The sequence below is a fragment of the Teleopsis dalmanni genome, chromosome 2, assembly GCF_002237135.1.
Source record: "Teleopsis dalmanni isolate 2A chromosome 2, ASM223713v2, whole genome shotgun sequence".
NCBI classification, from domain to species: domain Eukaryota; kingdom Metazoa; phylum Arthropoda; class Insecta; order Diptera; family Diopsidae; genus Teleopsis; species Teleopsis dalmanni.
Window position 1 is genome coordinate 62,777,376 of NC_051847.1, and position 24,800 is coordinate 62,802,175.

General features: G+C 27.5%; 2 protein-coding genes across 5 annotated transcripts; one reads left to right on the forward strand and one right to left on the reverse strand.

Moving 5' to 3' along the window:
* Positions 1-2,219: 2,219 nt before the first annotated feature.
* On the reverse strand, positions 2,220-7,488 carry LOC119679634. 2 transcript variants are annotated; one of them, XM_038092095.1, is made up of 3 exons: positions 7,405-7,488; positions 2,869-3,268; positions 2,220-2,800 (listed from the first exon to the last, which is right to left on the reverse strand). In XM_038092095.1, the coding sequence occupies exons 1-3, from the start codon at positions 7,406-7,408 to the stop codon at positions 2,344-2,346; spliced, it is 861 nt and encodes a 286-aa protein (XP_037948023.1). In that variant the 5' UTR covers positions 7,409-7,488; the 3' UTR covers positions 2,220-2,343. The 2 variants fall into 2 exon arrangements, with proteins under 2 accessions (XP_037948023.1, XP_037948024.1); XM_038092096.1 differs by lacking the exon at positions 7,405-7,488 and adding an exon at positions 7,164-7,262.
* Positions 7,489-17,764: 10,276 nt separating this feature from the next.
* On the forward strand, positions 17,765-23,108 carry LOC119679635. Of its 3 annotated transcripts, XM_038092098.1 has the most exons (3): positions 17,767-17,799; positions 18,120-18,161; positions 20,566-21,507. In XM_038092098.1, exons 1-3 carry the CDS (start codon positions 17,796-17,798, stop codon positions 21,423-21,425), a joined length of 906 nt encoding a protein of 301 aa, XP_037948026.1. In that variant the 5' UTR covers positions 17,767-17,795; the 3' UTR covers positions 21,426-21,507. The 3 variants fall into 3 exon arrangements, with proteins under 3 accessions (XP_037948025.1, XP_037948028.1, XP_037948026.1); XM_038092097.1 differs by lacking the exons at positions 18,120-18,161; positions 20,566-21,507 and adding an exon at positions 21,652-23,108 and having other exon boundaries at positions 17,765-17,799; XM_038092100.1 differs by lacking the exon at positions 18,120-18,161 and having other exon boundaries at positions 17,765-17,799.
* The last annotated feature ends 1,692 nt before the right edge of the window (positions 23,109-24,800 follow it).

Consider the following 24,800-nt stretch of genomic DNA (forward strand, 5'->3'; position numbering starts at 1 on the left):
GTGAAGAATATTAACACAAAAATTCATTTTAACACACACTAACAAATTTTTTCTATAATATTATTTGCATACATTATATATAATATAGCACTATTTTAGGCAACAACCAAATAAATTTGTTTGTTTGAAAAACTGACAACTGCTCTCTTGTATCAAACTGAACATGTTTAGTTAATACAACATCCATTTTAGTACATTTGAAGACCGTAATTATTTCTTACGGTCTAAAATTACGATAAAATATCGCTTCTTGAAATTATTTATTCATTTAATTTATTTATACTTATACTTATTATATTAATTATTAATTATTTATTATTATTAGTTATTCATTAATTAATTAATTTATTTATTCATTTATTTGATTATTTATTATTTATTTATTTAATTTTATATATATTTATTCATTTATGTTTATTGTTATGTTTATTTTTTATTTGTTTATTTGATTTATTTTTTTTATTCATTTATTTGCTAATTTGTTAATTTTTTGATTTTTTTATATGTATTGTTGAATCATTTGAATATTTATTTGTTTGTTTTTTTAAATACATATTTATTTTTATTGATTTAGTTATTGATTCATTTATTAATTTATTTATTGAAATTTTTATTTTTTTATCTGTTGGTTTTTTATTTATTTATTTTTATATTATTTTTTTTTTTTTGTACCATATTTGTTGAATTATTTATTTAATTAATTAATTTATTTTATTATATTCATTGAATTATTTAAATATATATTTGTTGATTAATTTAATAATTTATTGTTATAATGATGATATTTTTAATGATATTTTTGTTTTTTCAACGGTCTTATTGATGAAGAGTTAAATATATTTTTTTTGTGAAAAAAAATAAAAAATTTTTACTTGTTTCTTTTTATATTAAAATAAAAATTTTTTTATTACTTTAAAAAAAAATATATATAACCATTGACCATTTAAAAAACAAAAGTATCATTAAATTTTTTTTGGTCATTAAAACAAAAAATTATTAAATGAATCAATAAATATGTTACATACCCTTTTTTTATTTGTTTATTTATTTATTGATTTTTTCATTAATTTATGTATATACTTCAAAAAAATAAATAAATATTTTCCGGTAGTTTAAAATACCTCGATGATATAAAAAATAATATAAATAAATTTATAGTCAAAAAGTCGGTGACAATATAATAAAGTTTTTAAAACTAATTTAAAAAATTGTGTGTTATTCAACATTGATCTCAATTAGAATATTTAAAAATATATAAATATATAATACTTGAAGAAGATTGTCTATTGATATGTGTTTGTTGACATTACAGTATATTTTGATTCCATACCTCCAAAAAGAGTTTTTGTATTAAGGTCATATAGTTTAGTTCTGTTTAAAAAGCTCAGATTTGAATGTATAAAAAGTTCATGGAGCAGAAATAATAGTTTTTTTTGGAATATATATTTTATTTTATTAAAAATAAAATAGCTTTATTTTTAATATAATAAATAATAACTGAAATACGCTGATGAATGACAAGATCGTTCTTGTCTTCTTTGCATCGCTATTCTTCGGAAGATCTATAATATGCAGCTCTACACTGAATAATATCTTTTTGTTTAGTGAAAATCATTTAAAAAAAAAGAATTTATGCAGAATATTTTATGTGCTATCTACCTCAACTTCCATAAAATCATCGCAACGATTTTCAAATTCATTGCTCCATTTTCTGTATTAATTTTCTTCTGAGAATTTACAATAATCAGCTTTAAGTTGGATAATATATTTTAGCTTGGTAAAAATCGTTGTAAACGAAAGAATTTATATAGAATTTTTTAAGTGTAACATACCACAATTTGCATACAATCATTCCGATTTTCACGTTTATCGATCTTTCCCAGTATCGATCGTCTCCGAAAGATCGTCAATGTAAATCTATATCTGTGTTTTTTCTTCTTGAAAATCTTTTTCCACGAAAGAATTTAGAGAAATTTTGTTTTTACTTTCTGTGAACTCGTTGTTTATTATAAAATGCATTATTAAAAACTATTTATTAATTCAATAGATTTTTTAATTAAGATAAAAACCCAATCAAAGCAGTTCAGAAGAACCAATTATCTTATTTTTATTCACTCACAAGTAAATGACGTACAAAATTCTTTGAGCTTTACTAAATGAGTAAAGCTATTTATTAAAAAAAAAATTATACATTATTATTGTTATAAAAAAAGTTATAGTTATATTTAAAAATTAATAGGAAAGAATTTATTTAAGAAAGATTTTTTTAACAAAAAATTGAACAATGAAATATTACGAAAACAACTCGATTCAGCTCTAAAGCATAAATTACGCATTATTTGCTTAAGACCTAACAAGTACTTCATAATCGTGTAGACGCACTTCTTGACCACCGAATGGAATATAGAGACAACCATGAGATGGATGAATTTTACCAGGTGTAAAACTGCCACAATAATGACCGCGACCAATATAAAGTGGTTCACCATCGCTAGTACGTCCACAGATAACAGCACCTGGTGGTACACCACCATTAGAGTCTGGTACCCAACCATAGCCATAACCACACAACAATTCAAAATCGTGTTTGACATGTTCACCACCGCCATAGGCTACATAAGCGCAACCCTTGTTGGGTATAACCTTAGCAGGCAACAAATCACCCTCGTGATAAGCACGTCCAACGTAAATAGCATCACCATCAGAATCGGTGCCGGCATGTATGGTACCAGGGATGATATTGCTACCAGCTGAACTGACCCATGTTTCGGGTTGTACCAAAACTTCGTAGTGTTCCAATCTACAAACAAAATATATGTTATTAATAGAATAAACGAATAGAAATGTAAGATTATAACTCAAACTTACCTGTGCTCACCACCACCATATGGGATATATAAGCAACCATGGGATGGATGTATCTTGCCAGGTGTTAAACTACCGTGCCAATGACCACGGCCAATGTATAATGGTTCACCGTCAGTTGTACGACCTACACGTAGAGCAGCTGGTGGTACATTACCGCCAGAGCTTGGAATCCAGCAGAAATGTTGTCCAGTTAAGATTTCAACATCGTGCTTATTGATTTCCTCACCACCCCATGCTACGTAGGCTTGATGTTTATTGGGTATTACTTTGGCTGGCACTACATCGCCATTGTGGTAAGCGCGGCCAACGTAAATTGCATCACCATCTGAATCATGGCCAGCATGTATGGCGAAGGGTGGTATATCAGCGTAGGCGTTACTGTGTACCCAGTTATATGATGCTGATAAGATTAGAACGAATAAAAGTATTAACTATGATTTGTGTCATGTGAAGGTGAAAATCGTTTGTATACCCAACTAAGTTAGTGAGTAAGTAAGTTACTAAGCTATTTACACTTCATTGTTTGCTTTGATATTATTTGATATTAGTTTAAAATTATGTTTGAACGATTTTTGTTTTTTTATTGTTAGAAATTCATTTTAAAAATTTAACTTATCAATTATAGATTTCCTGCTGCTAAAAGCTTGTCAATTTGCCGGGTATTATACACATACAAATTTATATATAATACGTGTACGTATACATAAGTTTAATATATAGATGTACCTAAGTTGTTTTTTATTTTATATTTATTGTTTGATATTTTGAAATGATTACTTCATTGTTATCAATTAGTAACTGTACTTTTTGGTCTTATCAGTATTGAAACTAAAAGAACTATTGGTTAAAAAGTCAAATTACTTAGTCAGGTGAGAAGTGGAAAAATTCTGCGAAATAATTACAAATAAACGAGTGCAGCAATAGCACCGTACACCATAAGAGTTAAAAATAACAAGAACAAAAGTCCATGGTTTTTGTAGTAATCTATAATACAACGTGTAGACCCAATACTAGCTCTCTAAAACTAAAACTAAAATTAAAAATAAAATAAAAACAATAATCCATTATTTTTAAAATAAACTATAACATAATGTATACATTCAATATTAGCACTCTGTAACCTTTCATATTTAATTCATCACTTTCATTTTAGCAGTCTCGTAATAAAGGTTTTCGATATTACCTAAAATAAACTTGATTTTGTTAATTTTGTTTGTCGAATGTGATGCGTCTTATGACGAAAAAAAACTAAAAAACTAGATTTCGAACAGTAACAAAGAAACAACAACAAATATTTTTAGTTATTTTATTGCATAAAGCAATTACAGATAGCACAAAACCTGGCTTTAAGAAGACTATTTAAGATTCCATGGTATATTAGATCAACAGACTTGACTCAGTGAAAAAATATATCAGAGACAGAGCTCTAAAATTATTCCCTAAAGTTGATACGCTACTTAACCCCGCCCTAACAATCCTCAAGTCCACTTCTGGACTCTCAGGAAGATATGCTGATTTAAGGTCCGTCATCAACTAAAAGACAAATAAATTATATGATTTCTTAGCCTAGTTAAAGCCTAGTGTGGGGTAGAGATAAGCCCCTCAGCCATTATAGAGTAAAAGTGCGTAATAGCACTAACTCAAGAAGAAGAATCAAGAATCAAGAATATTGCAATTAGGCTGATCATACAACGCTGTTTCGAATATTGCCAAGTACTCATCATCAGTCTCATTAAGAAATATTTAAATTTTTATTTAACTAATTTATTTAATAATTTGTTAGACTGCATCAGTCAGACTTAATACTTGAAAGCAGCAGTTGAAAATCCGTTCGTTAGGGCTATTTTTCTAGTCAGAGTTTTGCGCTTATTTGGTGAGCTGGTTTTTAAGAAGTGGAAGTCAAGAGTATTTATTTGCCCCACTACTTCATCATTAATAGGTATTATGTAGAAAAGCAGTCAGTAGTTACATTATGATGTAGAGGATTAAGATAAGCATTAAAGAGATTAATACAGTTAGAGGTAGTGATACAAAATTATTTAAAAAAAATATATTTTATATAAAATGATTAATTAACTAAAAATATTTTATTAAAGATGATATAGATTTTAAAATAGATTTCAGTACTTTATAAATCAAAAAAAAAAAGTTTAAAAGCGAAATCCATGAGTTAACTTGAGGTAATATATCTGACAACACGACATTCTGTCAGTTTTAAGTGACTGCACAAACGCAGTAGACATTAAACTGAGTCATAGTAACAAAACAAAGAAAAAATAGATATCAAATGCCGGTAATGAATTAACAAATATTATATCTCATCTACAATAAATAGGTCATTCACTTTTAAAACAAGACGTCATATATATTATTTGGACTTCGTTGTATGACAATGACAATGCACAGCTGGTGAATATTAAGAAGTATAACTTTTCAGACTTTTTATAATATTTCTGGTCAGAATTAATTTTAGGGTGTAGAATTATACAAGGGGAACGGACACTGAGAAAGAGAAGATATATGCTTTAATTCCAGAAATTATATGTTGGAAAAAATTATACTACATTCAGACTTAGTGAAAGGAAGAGTAAATAATCGATTCATCCATTTTGCTCGTATCCTTCAATTAATAAAAGTTCATTTCTATTAACTGTAAAATGTTACCAGACTGTAATTTTTATTTTTCATATAATATACGTTTAATTCAATGGTCACTTCTATTAATTGGATAGAGTTGGTGACATGATATCCAGGAGGATAATATATAAATTAACACTTATTCAAAATTCCAGTTTTTATAATTCATTATATATGACAAACTTCTTAACATAGTTACCATCAATCCCCGGTTAGATAATAACCGATCATAATATTTCTAGAACTGCTTATTACCTAAACAATGATAATGCAAACCATGGTAAGAAGTTAACCATTTATAATCATTTGTACTGAGCTTTTAAATCAGTGGAAATATTAAGGTTACAGATTACAATGAGGTCTTGTCTTTTTTTAAATTTTTAATATATAAATCTTTGCAATAGAAAAATTGTTGTAGTCTATTAACCTTGTACTGACTTATAATATCATAAATATTGAACTATATCAGTTATTGCTTTTATCAGTTACTATAAAAAGTATGTAGATAAAATTAATATATTGATTAGAAATGTAGTTTAATTAGTAGTAATAAATTAAAAGTTTTTTATATATTTTGGAGATATCAATAATTGAACCATAAAATTTAAATAAAAGCTTTAAAAAAATGTCTAGTCTTCTTTTTTCTAAAATATATGCTGTGAGCTTAAAGTCTTACATTCTAGTAGCACTATTAGCACAATAGACCAACTGAGTCGAGTTACAAAATATTTCCGACATTATACTATCGAATACTATCGACATCGATGTCTATTTCCTGTTTCAAACTTTTAATCTGTTAGTCAAAAAAAAAAATAATATACTAGGAACTACTTTTATAAAATTTTAAAATGTCGATAAACTTCACTATCGTTGTATTATCTTCGATATCAGATTGCTTGCTTCGAACTTTTCATCACTTTCTGTTTAAAAGAATAATATATGCATAAAAGATGAAGCTGGTCGCAGTGCATAAAGACCTTAGCCTAACCCGTAAACTATTAGCATTGCCATAAAAGAATAATATACGCGGAAGTACTTTGATAAATTCGATACTGATTATGTCGACAAGTTATTACTATCGTTATAATGACATAAATATCTAATTTCCTGTTTTCAGTTTTTAATCTGTTGATTTATTAGTCAAAAAAAAAATAAACTTGGAAGTACTTTAATAAAATTTTAAAATGATGATGTCGATAATTTTAACTATCGTTCAATTGTCATCGACATCTGATTTCCTGTTTTGAAGAATAATACTTGAGCACGTTCTCTGATAAATTCGATACTGATTATGTCGACAAATTATTACTATTGTTCTTATACCATCGACACATCTGATTTTTTTTTTCAAACTTTTTACCTCCAATTTAAAAAAAAATACACTTGGAAGTACTTTAAAAAAATTGAATACTGATTAATCGATAGTTCAATGCTTTTTTTAAAAATTAAACACTTAAATAAAAAAATTTGTATTATAAATCTATAAATTGAATTGATTTTAACTGGATTATTAAATTAGCTATTAAATGCTTTAATTCTTTTAGCATTTTAATTATAATTAATCGATTTTTAAATCCTTTTAAATTCTTCATAAGGCGGCACAGAATTATATTAAATGTTGTTAATGTCAATCAATAAATTACCGGTTCATTGCTTACCCATTATTCCCTTTTTATTATTAAATAATTTAATTAACACTTAAAAATATATTTTATTTAATTTCGTAATGAACTTCACGGTATGAAGTCTTCTTAGGAACTAGCAAGCTTTTAATGGAAAATCTGTCTCTTAAATTAGAGTACATCGATTATAAAAGTAGCAATACAATGCAATTTACTTCAAAAAAAAAACATGTGTCATTATCACTTTAGTTGTAAATAAATTAAACATTTTACATACCCATTATTTATAATTAAATAATAATAATTAAAAATATTGTAACACTTTCGAAGCGTTGTCTTCGTTGCCTCAAGGAGAACTGAATCAAATTCTCGAAACTTTCGCAATTTTTGGATTTCTTATCTAAAATTATTTTTACTTAATGTCTGATAAGATATTTGAACAAGCTTTTTTTTCCAACATAAACTTCATATCATTTTTTATTGACTCAACAGATGGATGGAAATACGTGATTCAGGGGCGGAACTTAGTTCGCAGTTAAAAAAAATAACGATATCAGCAGTTTGTTAACAATTACATATTAAAGGGTTATAACACAGGTCTACGAAAAAAAAAATTTTTTTTTAAATTATTTTATCTTGTTATTTCTTCTTAAATGCTTTTTAGTGTACGCTTTTGACCAACACCTAGGTTTTCCCACAAAACACGTGTGTATTTTAAACACAGTTGCCTAAAAAAAATAAACATATTCACGAAATAATTTCAAGAACTCAGAAATTCTTATTTAATTTTATATTTATACTTTAAAAGTATAAGCATATATAAGTTTTATGTATTAATAAATATTGTGTTTGCAACTTTTGGGAATCCCCTGAAAAACGTTCCTTCACATCATTCAGGAATAGTCCACCATCATATCAAATCTCCACATTTTTTAATACCTTATGTGGATTCCCTTAGTATCGTTTTCAGAATCCATTAATAGTTCGTCATCACATTAGCAGTTCACTTCCCTTAATATCACTGTTTAAATTCTTTCGTATATTGATAAAATTCATCGTTCTGTTCCTTGCTAACACCATAAAGATTTTGGAGAAAGTAGAAACGTGAGAGAGGAGAGAACGTACCGTAAGACTAATATTATAGCATAAATTCTTAAAGCTTTTGCCACAATAGTCTTTTAGTTTGGATTCTTTTAAGATATAGTCATGCTATTTTTTCTTACTGCTTCATTGTGGTCTTATTTGGAACTCAAGTCCAACAAACACAGTTCGGTATTCTCAGATTAACCTGGGATTTTCTCAGAAAAATAACTAGAGCATTATCATTTTTTTTGGCAAAAATTTTTACAAACTGTTTGAATAGACTCATTTTCATGTAAATTGAAAGAAGCGGAACTGCTTTAATATCTGCAAGAGTCTTTAATTCAAGTCCATAAGTTTGTTTTAACAGTACATTCTCTTTTGTTGATTCTTTCTTTCATTTTTCTTCCAACCGACAAGTTTTTAATAACAGTCCATTCTCTTTTATTAAATAATATTGATTTTTATAAACAAAATGGCTAATAGATATCGAAGCAGTAGCATAGAGTGCTGCATTAAAGTTTATTTTTGATACATCGAGATGGACACTATCTTTTTCGGTTCATTATATGTATGACTTGCCATAACTCTAGGAACAATGTGATATACAAAGACAGTTATTGAGAAAAAAAACGCAAACTCTTTTTTCTTAGTTTATTCAATCTGGACCCTAAAACATCCACAAAATTTAAAATATCTAATGGAGAAGATATCGGTGAAGTAGAAGCATGCAGAAGAGGGTGAATTACTAACTAGATATTAAGACAAGATATGTCCTTTTCGTTTCTTAATGAGAAACCATGCATGTTAAATAAAAAAATATAACAATAATCACTATGATTTTTCGTTTCCCTTCACACTACGGAAATACCAAAACGAAACGTTTGATTTTAATCTTGACTTGTGAGGTCCGTGACATATTTTTATCACCTTATTTTATAGTAAAGTACTTAAAGGAAGCCTTGTTCACAAAATCGAAGAGCGGTCAGATGTGATAGTATATTCTTCGAAGAACTGATTTTAATTGAAATTTTGACCAAACTATAACGAAAGAAACCAAAGAAATTAGCGCCAAAAATACTATAAAAATCACTAATTATATTGAAACATTGCAGGTCTGCATAATTAATAGAAAAAGGATACGATGTCTGAAATGAAAAAAATTGATAGCAGAATGAATTCCAAATAGATGTAACAAAATTCGATAAACATTGCAGTGTATGACATATTCAAGTAAATATTTCTTAAGTATAATCCGTAATATATTAATATATAATATATTTCTTATGAATTAATATAATGCATGAATATGAATAAAAATAATAATAATGCTTAATTACTTAACTGATTCAGGTATATCCTCTAAGAATTGTTATCCGAATTTAACTTTCATTTTATAATACTTTTGTAATATTAAAATTTCGCTTAAATTTTCCTTAAAGAAATCACCTCAACGAAAACAAGCTCTCGTTTAAGTAAAAGAAAAAGTTATTATCAATATAAATATTTACTGAATGCCGACAACTCACCCACCGCATTTACGGCTAAATTTCTATAGAATCCCTAAATAGTTGGGTTAAAATCTATGTATGTCTGATGTCCAACTTATCGAAGAGTGATACGCTAGCTGGTTCAATTTTTGCATATCCAACTCACTGTTCATTATAGATGCTTATGCGACCAATCTAAACTATCCACACAGGATTGGAACTATACACACACAGAATCTACTAAATCAACACAGAAGTGGATAATATAATAGACTGCACACATCAACTGCAAAAACCGACCTAACAACGACGTAATGGGAACTAAACAGCAATCCAAAGTTTTCATATGGCTAACCTTACCATATTCTAGTCTACATTCTTAACACCCGTCTAACTTTTTCTCACATTGGCGTGACTATCGATATGGATTCGGTGACTTCAAATACATTTTTGTGAATAAATATACTACATTAATAATTATATATAATTCTTTTATAGTATTTTCCCATATGATATCTAAACAAATTAAATTTAATATATTTTACTATTATTAATATTATTAACAAATCACTTCTTAGCTATTATAAATCTTTTATTTATGTTGATAAAGAAGTTATTAGAATATTTGCATTAAAAAACTATTAATATTTATGCAGTTACTTAAATATTATCATGATAAGCTTTTTTTATTAAAATAGTTTATTTTAAATATATCAAATGTTTTATGTATATATACTATATATATGTAATATATTAAAATGTATCCAATTATATTTAAACTTCAGCAGTGTACTACAGTAAGTAACTCAATTTCTTTTATTCTAATTTTGAAAAGCTGTTTGACTTTTCTTATCTTCTACTTACACCCATATATCTAGACACTAGATAATAAGTGTACGATATTCGATAAAGAAATATCGATACTATTATAAACAAAAATTTAAATTTATACAGGGTGGTCAATGCTTGAATCGTTTACTTTTAAATATAAAAATTTTTATTCCAATTCTTCTCAGTTTTTCAACAGTTAAAAACTAGGTCAAAAATTATTATATATATTGAGCAGTATCTATTGATCATAAGTTTGAGTATGAGTTTGATTATGTAGTAAATTTCATTTATGTACAGAGAACTTCTTATTCAAATTTCATTGATTTCAAGATCTGTTGAGTTTGATAGAGGCAATAGAATTTCCAATAAATATATATTTAAGCTTTCGTCAGGTGATTTATTGGTGCTAAATCTGAATTTTTTAATTGTTCCTGAGAAAGTCTATTTGTTTTGCATAGTTTGAGAACACTTAAACTCTATCACAAAACTTTTAAACCGCATTTAGTCGTCAGTGATCATCAGAGAAATGAGATTCCAAAATATTTCAAATCAGATAATAGTTGTCTATATAATGATTATATGCCTGTATAGAAATTTATTAATGGGAGACTTTTTAAGAATCAATCAAAATTAATACGAAAATATTGAATTAAGAAAAGCTTTATATATTGTGTATAATGTATGAACCGTTTTTGTTTTTGGGTATGAACAAGAGTTTTGAAGCTTAAAATTCCCCTTATATGGTGGATACTATATAAACACTAATATAAACACTTCGTTTAACCTTACGAAAAAGGAGTGTTGTCACAGCTATTGTCACTGGTAAGGTAGTACCTAGTAACGAAGTTTTTATCGAGCTAGTACCGAACTATGTCTTATAACTAATTATGTGCTTACAGTAATAAAGTGTTATAGTATTTTCTTTTAATTGAAAACTTGATGTTAACTTTTCAATACTTTTAGTAGCTCAAATATTTAATTACATATTTTCAATTATGTATAAGACTCAAAAGTTTATGAATATTGAAAATACTTCAAAAGTTAAAACTCAAAATATAAAAACAAACAATCAGACTAACAATTCTAATGTATGATAACGCTGTATGTATCTAAGTATAACATTGGTGGTTCTTGAAGTACTTTAGACGTCTTATGACTTCTTTTATAATTTACGCTGCTGCTATATAGTCGGTGGCAAAACGGCAAAACATTACACCGGCTACAGTTCAGAAATCTACCAATCGTTTATATTCACTTATAGAATAAAGCTGGGAGTAATTATAGAATAAAGAATAGTAAAGCTAGGAGTAATTATTCTAGGGACGCTGAAACCATGCAATCATTCCCAATATTGAAATATAGGTAACAAGGACACATAGTTAATTTTAATGAACTTAGTTATTTGGTGGCCACGGATGCTTTTTAGAATGCATCCACCGTTTGCAACTGACAGGTAGTCTTTATTGCCCAAACTACCAATTCGCGTAAACAGGTAATAGCAACTAGGGAATTTGCGAGTCTAATAAGAGCAGCTAAAAGTACAAAAACAGCAACCATCACAGATGAAAAACAGGCGAACAATGACCATATAAAACAGATATTTGAAATTCGTGTTATGGACTGTTTCTTGATTTCACTGGGTTGATTTTAGTAGGTTGAAGTCTCGCATTGATTGCTTTACATCTTGTTAAAAAAAGGTATAATCAAGTGGTACAGTATATATAACATATAATTTTACATTATTTGAGTTTAGTGTTCTTACCAGCTTCTCCACGAAATGTCAAAGCGGTGCTCTTTAGACGGCTATCCACAATATCGTCGGGATAATTTTAGTTGATTGCATAGTCGCATTGTTTGCGTAATACCTCGTTAAAAAAGTCATAATCTAGTTTTACATTATACGTAGCATCTGATAATGTAATGATATATAGATATGACACATAGACATATAGATATGTCAAAAAGGTTTATACTGCAGGGAATAGCGGAATGATGATGTTGGATAAAATAAGATAGCAGAAAAATCATACATATCGGTTCAAAGTCACAACAATATGGTTTCCACAAGTACGACTTTATAATGAGAAGATCAAAGGGACGGTCACGAAGTAAAGCAATTTTTGCAGATGAATTAAAAAAAGAACAGGTAAGATAAACTATTACAAATGAGATAAAATACTGTTAAATCTGAACTTAAACAAAAAGACAAGCTAAGACCCTACATCCTAAGGGTAAAAAAAAGAAGGACAAGGCAATTATATTACAATATTAAACTAAAAAATATAAATACATTAAAATTATATATGTAAAAAGTACAGATGCTTTGACAAAGTATAAAATATAAAAATATAAATATGAATAAGAATAAAAAATATTAATACTAAGAAGAAAAAAATTTAAGTGGCTTTCCATAAAGTCACACATTTCATATTAAACTAATGCGTGGTTTATATTATATATTATTATAATAAAACGACAGATAATTTATATATAGACATCCAACACCAACCACAAAACCAACAACGACTGAAAGTTCAAAAACTGAATTTTTGGCACTGAAACTTTTACTTATTAATACATTGAGTCATAACATATAATAAAAATATCAATATCCGTGAATTGCACTTTTAGTGCAATTTTCATTTTCGATTAGTAAATTTGTTTAACCCTCTTGAGATTAATGTATAACTATTGAGATTAATGTATAACACTAGATATTTTGCCAGAGTAGCAAAATTACCCTGAAATTAACTGGTATTTTATATGACGACAAATAAAATGTGAGTTGATTCATTATATGTATTTACTACTAATACATATACAAAAATATTATTTTACTCTAAAAATACCCGATTGGGGCACAAAATTTGACAGATCGCGAGTAAATCTAAATTGAATCCAGATTTACTAATCAAGTGCCAACAGTAAAATACTTGTACTCAAAATACGGTTTGCTATTGGCGCTTTGCACTACTATTATAGTATGTTACTCGTTTACCCAAATCGTGAATACCCCTATGGTTTAAATTAAATATGAAAAAGCTCTTATACACTCTTTACCATACTTCACTTTGCATTTGTTCTTTAATAATATGCATGGGTAATATGCATGGGTATACATGGGATCGTGAATACCCCTATGGTTTAAATTGAATATGGACTAGCTCTTATACATTCTTTACTTCACTTTGCATTTGTTCTTTGATTAATAATATACATGGGTAATTTTTTTTTATTTTGTGTGGATTTTATCATGATTACAAGTTATCTCTGGAAGAACTTTGCAATTTTAGTCGCCCTAAGAATGTACCGAAATACAATGCACTTTATCATTCCAGCACCTGTTTCTTAATTCTAGGAACTTTTGCAATTATTAGTTTATCTTTTTTTTTCAAGCTTTTACCATTACTTAAAAAAGAAATTAAAATTTATAAATAGATACTCATACATTTGTCATATAGGATTTGTCAATGTATTTTCAAGTGTGTCAACTTGAATTCACTGCACTTTCATACAAAGATTAATATATATTTTTTTTATAAAAGAAAGCACTGTTTTATAAAATATTTATTTTAATTAAAAAAAAAACAAATGCTTTAAAAAAAGATAATATGTGTTTTGTTGTTAATAAATAAAGTTGATAAATTCATAGTATGATAACAGCTTTTCTGTTTCTCAAGACTGGGAATGAGTCATTACCTGGTACTCTCCACTCATTCGCATAAACATTAAAATATTGAACAGTATTTATATATAGCCGTACTTAAGATATCTATAAACATACATATACATATGTATATGGCGCTTAGTGATTATAAAAAAAGTACCAAATACTTTGACATAATAGTTAAGAAGCACTTGACTCATTTAGGTATTTATCAAAACGGTTTGATAAGATAAAAATCGATTTTCAGGTGTAAAACTCTAACAAACGAATAACAAAAACTTTATTTACTTATGGATTTGTTAATTTTATTTTTATTTACTAACACTTGTTTGCTATCTAGAGCTTTCAGTATTTATATATATTTAAATTGCATATACATATTTGCACAAAAAAACACATTAAATAAAAAAATAAATTTAAAAATGTTGACACAATAATTTCATATTCATATTTTATTCTTAATTGAAATCTGCTCTTCAACTTAAATTAAGTTAATATAATTAATTTTAATTACTTACTAATATTTCTTACAAGACTATATGAGTGTAACCCTTAAACGTATCTGTAAGTTTTTAATTTATCTAAAGACATATTTGCATATTAAAAAGAAAGTAGATATAACACATCAGAGTTAATAAAATTAATTTATTATTTTATAAAAAAATGTTTATGTCTTATAGATCTAAAGGGAAGAGAAAAAATATATATATGTGAAAAAATTTAAAATCTAAAAATAAAATCTTAATCAATTGATATTAAGAGGCAAACTTTACAGCTATTTCGTATATTGTCAAATATTCAACATGACTGATCGAAAATATTCTTTCGAAATATTTCTTGGTTTATTAAGTAAAGTGATGTTATTGGTCCAAACACTCACACCCTCAATGTAACTTTTTCCAACTTAGAAAATTATGCGAAGCAAATGGATATGGAGGTAAATATGAATATAACATTGTACTTTCTCTCTCCATCAACAAATAAATCTCTTGAGCGTCTTTGGATCCACTCCCTAATAACAACTATAAGTTTGAATTCTTGAAAGGCTTTCTTTATTTGGAAATCAGATTAATTATGTAAGATGACGTTAGGCTAAAGTATTAAATTAGAGATTCACTCTTGCGTACATATCAGACTTCGGGTTAAGTAGGGAATTGTACAAGTCTCTTATCATGCATGTCCTGCTGTATGGTGCACGAGAGTTGTATGATAAGGACGCATTGAAGAGAAAAATTTATAGGAGATTAATGGTTATGTACTCCTTAATAACGAGTTTCGAATTGATAAACTATATAAGATAAAATTTAGCAGTTTTACTGGCTTGGTCATGGCTTAAGAATGAATGATAATGCTCCCACTAGATCCACCTTTAGACCTTAATTGTATGCCATAAATTAAGGTGCTATAAAAAGGCATGAACATAACTACATATATATGTTCGTATTATAATGCTGAACTGTGGGAGTTTAGTACGGTCGTTGGTGTTGCGCTGGTAGCTTTGATTATAAATAACCTAATAGGACTATTAGGACTATATCGGTCTAATAGGCCGAGTTATTTTGTCAGTTGTGGATTAAAGAGAGATAGATATTGACATCACAATTGCAGTAGAAAATCGTTCTAATTCTCCGAAATATTTATTACTATGTATGTATGTAACTGTTATAGATATAACTATTCTATTAACTATTATTTGTGGTTTTTTAAACTTTAAATTAAATAAATTAAATTTTAATCAATTTAAAACTAAATTATGAATTAACTGAGAGTAATAAAAAGAAAAAATAAACAATAGTTTGCAACAAACAGAAACGCAAATGCTATTAAAGATTTTTAAATCTTTTTTATGGATCTGATCCATAAAACAAAGTATAAACACTGTGTTGTGTGTTGCTACCAGTTCGAAAGTTATAGCACTTTGAAGTTGATTGCAGTTTAATTGGGGCATTCAAAATATTTATATACATATATCACTGCTTAATTGGTCTATTTCAAAGATGAAATTACAAATCATCACTGATTTAGATAAAAAAGCAGGGTGATTTTTATAAAGATCACCACGTTGTTCCTCCATTTCACATTTTCATCTTACGTCTATTATTTGTTTTAAAGATAAATTCCGATAAAAATAGTTAACTTGAATGAAAAGTTATTGCCGAAAAAGAGGATTGAATATTAAAAAAAATAATTTTAGAAAATTTTAGAAATTTTAAAATTGTATTAGGTTGGAGTAGTGTATTGTATTCCACAAGAAAAAATTCGAATCAATCAATATGTTACAGTTTTATATATCATCAAATATTTTAAACCAATCTGTGATATTCCACATCTTAATACATACATCGTATATCTTTAAATAAAAAGTTCGCAGTATTAAATATGTATATAGGGCGTATTTGCTGGAGGTTATTATATATATTATTATAGCGTATAGAATATATGTATGAAATATAGAATATATTTTATTATTATAGATTAGAATATAACATTAATCTTTTATGTATAATATGAAAAAAAAAGAAATATGTGATTTTTTATTCCTAGTAGTCTGTGCCCACTGACATTGAAATATAACGAAGGTCTTGTCTATATATAAAGTCAAAAAATAACCAAAATTAAATAAAGAATCCTACTAAACATATAACTCCTATATATAACAAGCAGAAACATTATATAGTTATAGGATTATATATATATGACTTATACAATTATAAGATACAATTAATATAATAGCTAAGAAGTCTAATATCATTTACATAGTTAAAAAAATAAAGAGTACACGAAGGTTCATCCGATTTGGTTAGATTAAGTTAGTTACATGCAATTATTCGTTAAGAAAGTCTTATAAAAAATAGTTTTAGAGTTTCATGATTAATACAGAGATGCAATATTAATTTGAATAAAATTTGATCTTCTTTTCTGCTATACTTAAACAAGTCTGAATAAGAAAAAAGCTTTTTAAAAAATAACACATAATTAGACTTTAAAATAATTAGATAAAATTATCTGAAACAAATACATATAATTTACGCAGAGCTTTCGCATATATGAACACTTATCTTTTGCAAATACAGATTGCATCTAGAATGCATAAGTGAAAGTGTATCTAATAATACTTGTAGGGGAATTACAAGTAATTTGATATAATGAACAATAAACAAAAGTGCAGAACTCCATACATATATACATACACGACTGTTATTAATATTAAATAAAGTATTTATAAATGTACTTTTTTTGCTCGTTTTCAAAGTTTTCTATATGTTGAATACTACTTTAAAGAGCTTAATTTCATTATCAAAATTCTGTGAGAGAGCACTTCTTCATACACTCCACATGTGCGGCTCAACCAATAATAATAATAGATTACACATGGAATTGATAAAAATAATAGTCGATGAAACATCGTAAACTTTTATTTACTGAAATATAATGTTTTTGTTCATAATTAACTCAGTATATTAAATACCATCGACCACGACGTGCTAATTATAAAATAAAAATATTTAGTTCGATAATTTAAAAAAATTTCTTAACAATATATTATTTTGATTAATTTCATTTGTACGAAAAAAGCTTGTGATAACAAACAAATTAACTATGGGTAAGAATTATGCTTATATATATTTTAAAAGACCATTTCTAAGAGTTCTCGTATTAAACGTAACGGAGAAAGTATTTTGTGTATTAATAGTGCAACTAAAAAAAAAATAGTGGATGATTTAGAACAGTGATTTTATGTGAAATAAAATTTATTTTGTAAAAGTTTTAAATTTTGGATATTAGAGTTGTTCGCCGAGGTGTAGACAGGATCTTACCGGTGGACCTAAAAAATTGCAAATTAAATTTAGTTTAAAGTAAAATGTTTTAAGTAACGAAAAAGAAGCATTATTTCATAATAAAAAGTATTCTGCAATATTTTAGGTATTACCACTTCGGTACAAACTGGCCTAATAAAATATAATGGTAATTTCCGATAAGGGGTTCTTTTATAATTGTGCGATTTGTGTTATATATATATACGTATTTATTAATCTTGAACACACACATACACATGGAGTTATTTATTATTTCATGTACTTTAAAATAGTTTTCAGAAAATACATAAATATAATCAAAACACTTCTTTCCAAAGTATTTAGTAGAACTTGTTAAAAAGTATATATATATAGTATGATAATAGTTCAATTTTATTATATGAGTCATCGATTCATACTTACTTATTATCTATATTATTATCATATATTGTATATTACTCATAATAATAGCGCAATAAATATTTACTAATTTATCATAATATAAACATTTTTCAGTTGATATTAACATACTTATGCGATGTCATTGTCTTCTGTATTCTCCTCTTTAATCATATAATTTTTTCGTTGAATATGAAACCATAAAAGCTTTAATTACGAGCGAAACATTAATATAACGTTTAACATTATGGGGCGTGGTTCCCCCGCGTGAGCATAAAGTTGGAGTTGCTTTTCGATTTAATCTAGCAGATGTGACAGTTATTGTGCCTTATAAGTTTTGCCATTTAGGTCTAAGGACAATTATTCAAAGTAACTAACAAATATGGTTTAATGTATATATAAATATATATCTATTTAAATAAATAGAATAATAGATTTTTTATAGTACTATAAGCAACAGAATGCATGCTATCGGACGAAAGTCTGAAAGTTTTTTGTTTAGGAATTCTTGATTCCCACTCCGAAGATAGAGTTTTTGGACACTGAACAATATTGTTAATTCATATTTAAAATAAACTATGCTTGAAGCATTTCTGTTATTAAAATTAGACTATACGGTTCTAATATTGACACCTACTTAAAACCATCAAAGATAGTTTTTGTAAAAGAATATGAATGACCATATACACTTATAACGTTTCAGAATTTATGATCATTACACCAATTTCTTAGTCTCTTTTTGGCATCGCTACTAATCTAATAGAGTCTATACGCAGAACCAAAGTATCAATCTTTCTACAGTCACTGGAATACTTAATAAACAATGTTTTATTGTCATTTAAAGCAACAGAAAGTGTCAAGACGTGGACACTTATTTTAAAATTTTTTTTTTATAACAATACAAATATTTTTATAAAACGATGTATTTTTCACTTTTTCTTTACCTTCTCTGTCACTGTATACGGCTCTCCAGAATACTATTATCTCTTGCTACTCATTGCTTTAACCACCTATCCTATATATTGATAGTATAAAAGATTAATTAATTCAAGCAATTGATTGCTAGATCCAACATAGAAGGTTTATGTAAAATTTATTATAAATGAGTAATTAAATAGTTAGTCACATAAATTTTCTTGGTATTACAAGTGATCTATTGGCAGCTTATTTCGAAAGGCTTTAACGAAGCCTTATTTCTTGAGATAACCTTTTCTGATAATCCATTCTATTTAATTAACCCAATCTATATTTATTCAGATTAGTCATTTAGTTATTAGTAATTTTAAAAGTAATAAAAGCAGACAGAAAAAATAATATTAAATAGTGTAAAAATTTGTGTGATGATATATATTAATAGTTATTACATATATTGCATATACTATATACTACACATGACAATATGTAGAAATTCAAATAGTATTATTATTTTAATAATCAGAATTTTTTAATATTCATTTTATGAAGTTTTTTTCATATGTGCTTTAACATATAATAAAAAAACTATTCTGATTCTTTCTATCTAAATAAATGTCGATGAACCATTAAAGACTATATATTTGGCACTATAACCACTATAAAATCAGTCGATTCTTTAAAATTCAATTCTACGACCATTTCAAAAGTTCATTGGAAACAGTCAATAGTAAACGTCACCAGGAATTGCACCTATCTTTCATCATTTTTATTTGATTCTTATATATTTTTTCTGGTGAAATGATTAGACATTCTGAGCAATTATTTATTTTAAGGTTATGGAATGTATTAGAAATAAAATAGATGTGCACAAAATGCACAAATATCAACTTGTTTTTGTCAAAAATATAATATGTATCTTATCAAATATGTCCATAAAAATTATCAAAACATTCATTATGTGGCGTTGCCCATCATTTTTCTAACACCCATAAAACAAAATTTAATTTATTGTTTTAAAAACCTGTTTGTGTTTGATAAATAATATTATGGAATTATCGGCATTTTTCTGATAAGAACGATAAGATCATGCCATTTCAAATTCTACTGTAATTTATTTCGCAATCATTTAATTTTACTAAAATACTTTGTGTATGTTACCTTTAGTTACTTACCTATATACATACATATATATATAAAATAATTTCGCATATAATCCATACAAATTTATATATAATATTTTCTTTTCACTCTATTTGCAGCCAATACTTGGGTACACTCTTCACCTTATGCACAATTGCCACCGTTTGCTGTTATCGGTGGACATGATTGCGATGGCTCCCCAATTTATGTTGGTCGCTCCTATCATGAAGGTGATAATTTACCAGCTAAAGTTATACCAAGCAAAGGTACTGCATATGTAGCCTGGGGCGGTAGAGAAATCACAAAATCCCATTATGAGATACTTGTTGGTGAGGGTTACGGTTGGGTGCCCTGTTTTGGTGGTAGTGTACCTCAAAACGCTGTACGTACAGGTAACACAAGTACTGGAGAACCACTTTATGTTGGCAGAGGACATCACGCCAACAGCTTGACTGTCGGCAAAATTCATCCATCTCATGGTTGTTTATATATACCATTTGGTGGTCAAGAAGTTCGCTTGAGTACTTATGAAGTGTTGGTACAGCAGAGTCGTGAAAATTGGGTAGCTTCTACACCAAACTACACACCACCAGGTGCTGTAATTGCTGGACATGATACAGATCGTGCCACTATCTATGTTGGTCGGGCAATGCATGAAGGTGAGATGCTACCAGCTAAAATTATTCCCAGCAAAGGATGTGCATACATTTGTTATCGTGGATACGAAGTAAATAAACAACACTTTGAGGTTCTCTGTGGTTATGGCTATACATGGGTAAAATCATATGGTCACTCAATTCCACCTAATGCCGTATCCACTGGTCGCTCTCGTAGCGGTGAACCATTGTATGTTGGACGTGGTCATCATCACGGCAGCATTACACCTGGAGTTGTGTCTGTAAGCCAACGTTGCCTATACATACCTTATGGAGGACGCGAAATTCGTGTAGATTCTTATGAATACTTATGCAAACAATAAATTAATATTACTTTTAATAAACGCAAATGTATGTAATGAAGATTTTCTTTAATACCCAAAATGATCAAAATATAATGAAATTAATAAAAATAAATTTTTTAAAATAAATAAAATTTTTTTACTAATCAACTTAATCATTACTAATTTACTAATTAAACTTACTTATTAACAGAAATAACTTTAATAAATTATAGGCAACAATAATAAATATTTTTATTTAATTTAGAATACAAATGGGTGCATTCATCTGCATATTCAAGCATTCCTCAGGATGCTGTTCCTGGTGGCAACGACACTGATGGTGCAATTATTTACGTGGGTCGCTCTTTTCACAATGGAGACATGTTAGTGGCTAAAGTTATGCCATCAAAGCATATAGCATTTGTCTCATGGAGAGGTGAAGAAGTACCAAAAGATCATTTTGAAATATTATGCGGCACTAATCTTGCATGGCGTCATTGTTATGACCATGTGATACCAGAAAATGCAGTGCTTTGTGGTAAAACTTCATTAGAACAACCGATTTATGTTGGACGCGGTTGGTATGAAGGCAGTCTCACAGTTGGTAAGATCTCTTCTGTACATCGTGCATTGTTCATACCATTTGGTGGAGCAGAAAGACGTCTTAATTCATATGAAATATTAGTTGAAGAAACAAAATCTATAGGTTGGTCACTACCTACACCACCACCACCAGAACCAATAATTGAAAAAGCAAATCCACCACTTATTGAACTATTAGAAAGTAAACCATATCCGTATCCACCCATGTTAGAATCAAAGCCATCAGTACCATTTGTTCCAGTGCCAGCATATGACCCACCACCACCATATGCACCTATTGCACCATCTGTACTACCACCACCACCACCAACACCTGTTTTCACACCAGCGAATGTTGCAGGAGCTACATCATATGATCCATATTTACCATCAAAACCCGGCTATACAACAGCAGAATTTAAACCAGCCACACCTTATGATCCATACTTACCACCAAAACCTGGTTATACACCAGCAGAAGTTGCACCACCAAATTCATATGTGCCACCACCAACTTTTACGCCTGCACAAGTTGCACCGCCAACACCAATTAGAACTCATGATCTCTGGGTTGCAGCTAGTTACAATTATACACCTCCCAATGCAGTGCACGCTGGTCATGATACAGATTTATCAACATTATTAGTTTGTCGTGCATTCCATTGTGGTGAAATGCTACCCGGAAAAGGTGTACCAAATCGTGGTTGTGCTTATATATCACACGCTGGACAAGAGATTACCAAATCAAATTATGAAATATTAGTGGGCGATAGATATCATTGGGTATCATCTGGTGATGGCAATGTACCGCCCGGTGCAGTTGAAGCAGGTCGTACTATGAATGGAGAACCTTTATATGTTGGTAGAGCTCATTATTGTGGGAGTCTTACACCAGGTAGAATACAGTGTTCTCACAGATGCTTGTATATACCGTATGGCGGGAGAGAGGTTCGAGTTACTCACTATGAAGCTTTGGTGCGCAGTGATGAATTCTACCGTGGACAAGGCATGCTGTATTAATTCTCAAAAGCATTGTCACTAATATAGTTAATATTTTAAAAATTATTTGTTGTTTATTGTAAATATTCGTTATATAGATTTATTTTATATATGTATTTGTGTTGTATATCCAATTATTAATTTCGATGAACATTAAATATTAAAAGCACAGCATACGAGTATATTAATGTTTTGATTTTTAAAATATATAAATTTATATAGTACTAATACTATATGTGGCACAATATATATAACATATTCCCCTCAATCCTAAATACAACAAATTTGACCTTTGACGCAGTCTATTGCTTTTCTCTTAATGAAAACTTAATAATGAAGTATTACTGTTTAATGGCTTATATAAGGAATATTATTCAAGCTTATATCTCCCTAGAATAGTTCAGAACAATTGATATTAAATGTAATGAATTTTATATATATTTTTTTTTCTATTTTTGCTTATCTATTTAGACTTTTGTCTATTTTAACTGTACTATTTTTATTATATGTTTTCTACTTTACTATTTTTACATAAAGTATATTTCATTTTATTCAATTTTAAATTAGTTTACAAAAAATAAAACTATAATATGCTGTTATTATAGCTTTATAATTGAACATTTTTTATTTATTAATAATATTAATCTGTGAATGAAATTTATGAATAATATAGTTCAAAATTATTTTCAGTTCCTGTAGTACAATTTCATATATCTTATTGTATGTAGTAAGTAACAATGGGAATACTATATTTAAATTTTTCTCTGTATTATGAAAACAAATATTTGTATAGAAATCTTCAAATCCTCATACAATAATAAAAATAAATTCAAATTGTTTTATTATAACTGTTTTCCCACTAAAACTGTTCTAATTATTTATTCGCATAAATTCAATTATTCGCATTATAAAATAAATTTATATATAATAGTAATTAATATTAATATATTTCTAACAATTTTTCATAATAGAAAAGGTATAAATAGATTAAAAATTCATTCGAATCAGATAATCTCCGATTGAGTGTTAGAAAATCTGGAAGAAAATTTTTAGAACGGTTAAATCAATTTTAAGAGAAAAATTAATTTAAAAAAAAATATCCTTTAATTTTGATTAAAAAATTTTGAAAACTAATCAATTCATTTTTGTTTAAATGAAAAGTGATAGAATAAATGTAAAGTCCATAATTACTTTTTAATTAAAATCTGTACTAATTTTGGTATATACGGAAGTTAACAATTTCACTTGAATTTGTTCAAATTTAAAATATCTTAAAATAAAAATATAAAAATAAACAAAAATAATTGAAATAAAATTAAGTGATCTAATATTGAAAATATTATAAGGAAAATAAATTAATTTTTCAACATACATATAGTAATATAATTAGAAATGCACTAGATAAGAAGAAATTTGAATGATATTGTATTTCACATCTACTAACAATCTACTAAACAATAAATAAAGTAAAGTTTTATTAATTTACGTTCAATTTCGGATCCACAAGATAGACATCCCTTTACTTAAATCAAAAACTGAAAGTGTTAATATATTGAAGGAAAATATAGGTGTAATTTAAATAATTTTTGTTGTTAAATAATTACTGATTTATTAACAAATTTATTTAAAAATAAAAAGGATAAGATTGATGTGAGAGATATTTTGTGTTTTGTCAAAATAGAGCTCTAAAAAACCCAATCGATATATATAAATACATTTTTTAATAGATTTTATACACTAAAAATTTTTAATTTAATAAGATTTAAAAAATATCAAGTATCATAAATATCACAACAAATAAACCTTTAATACCTATCAACGAGGTCGTTCTCC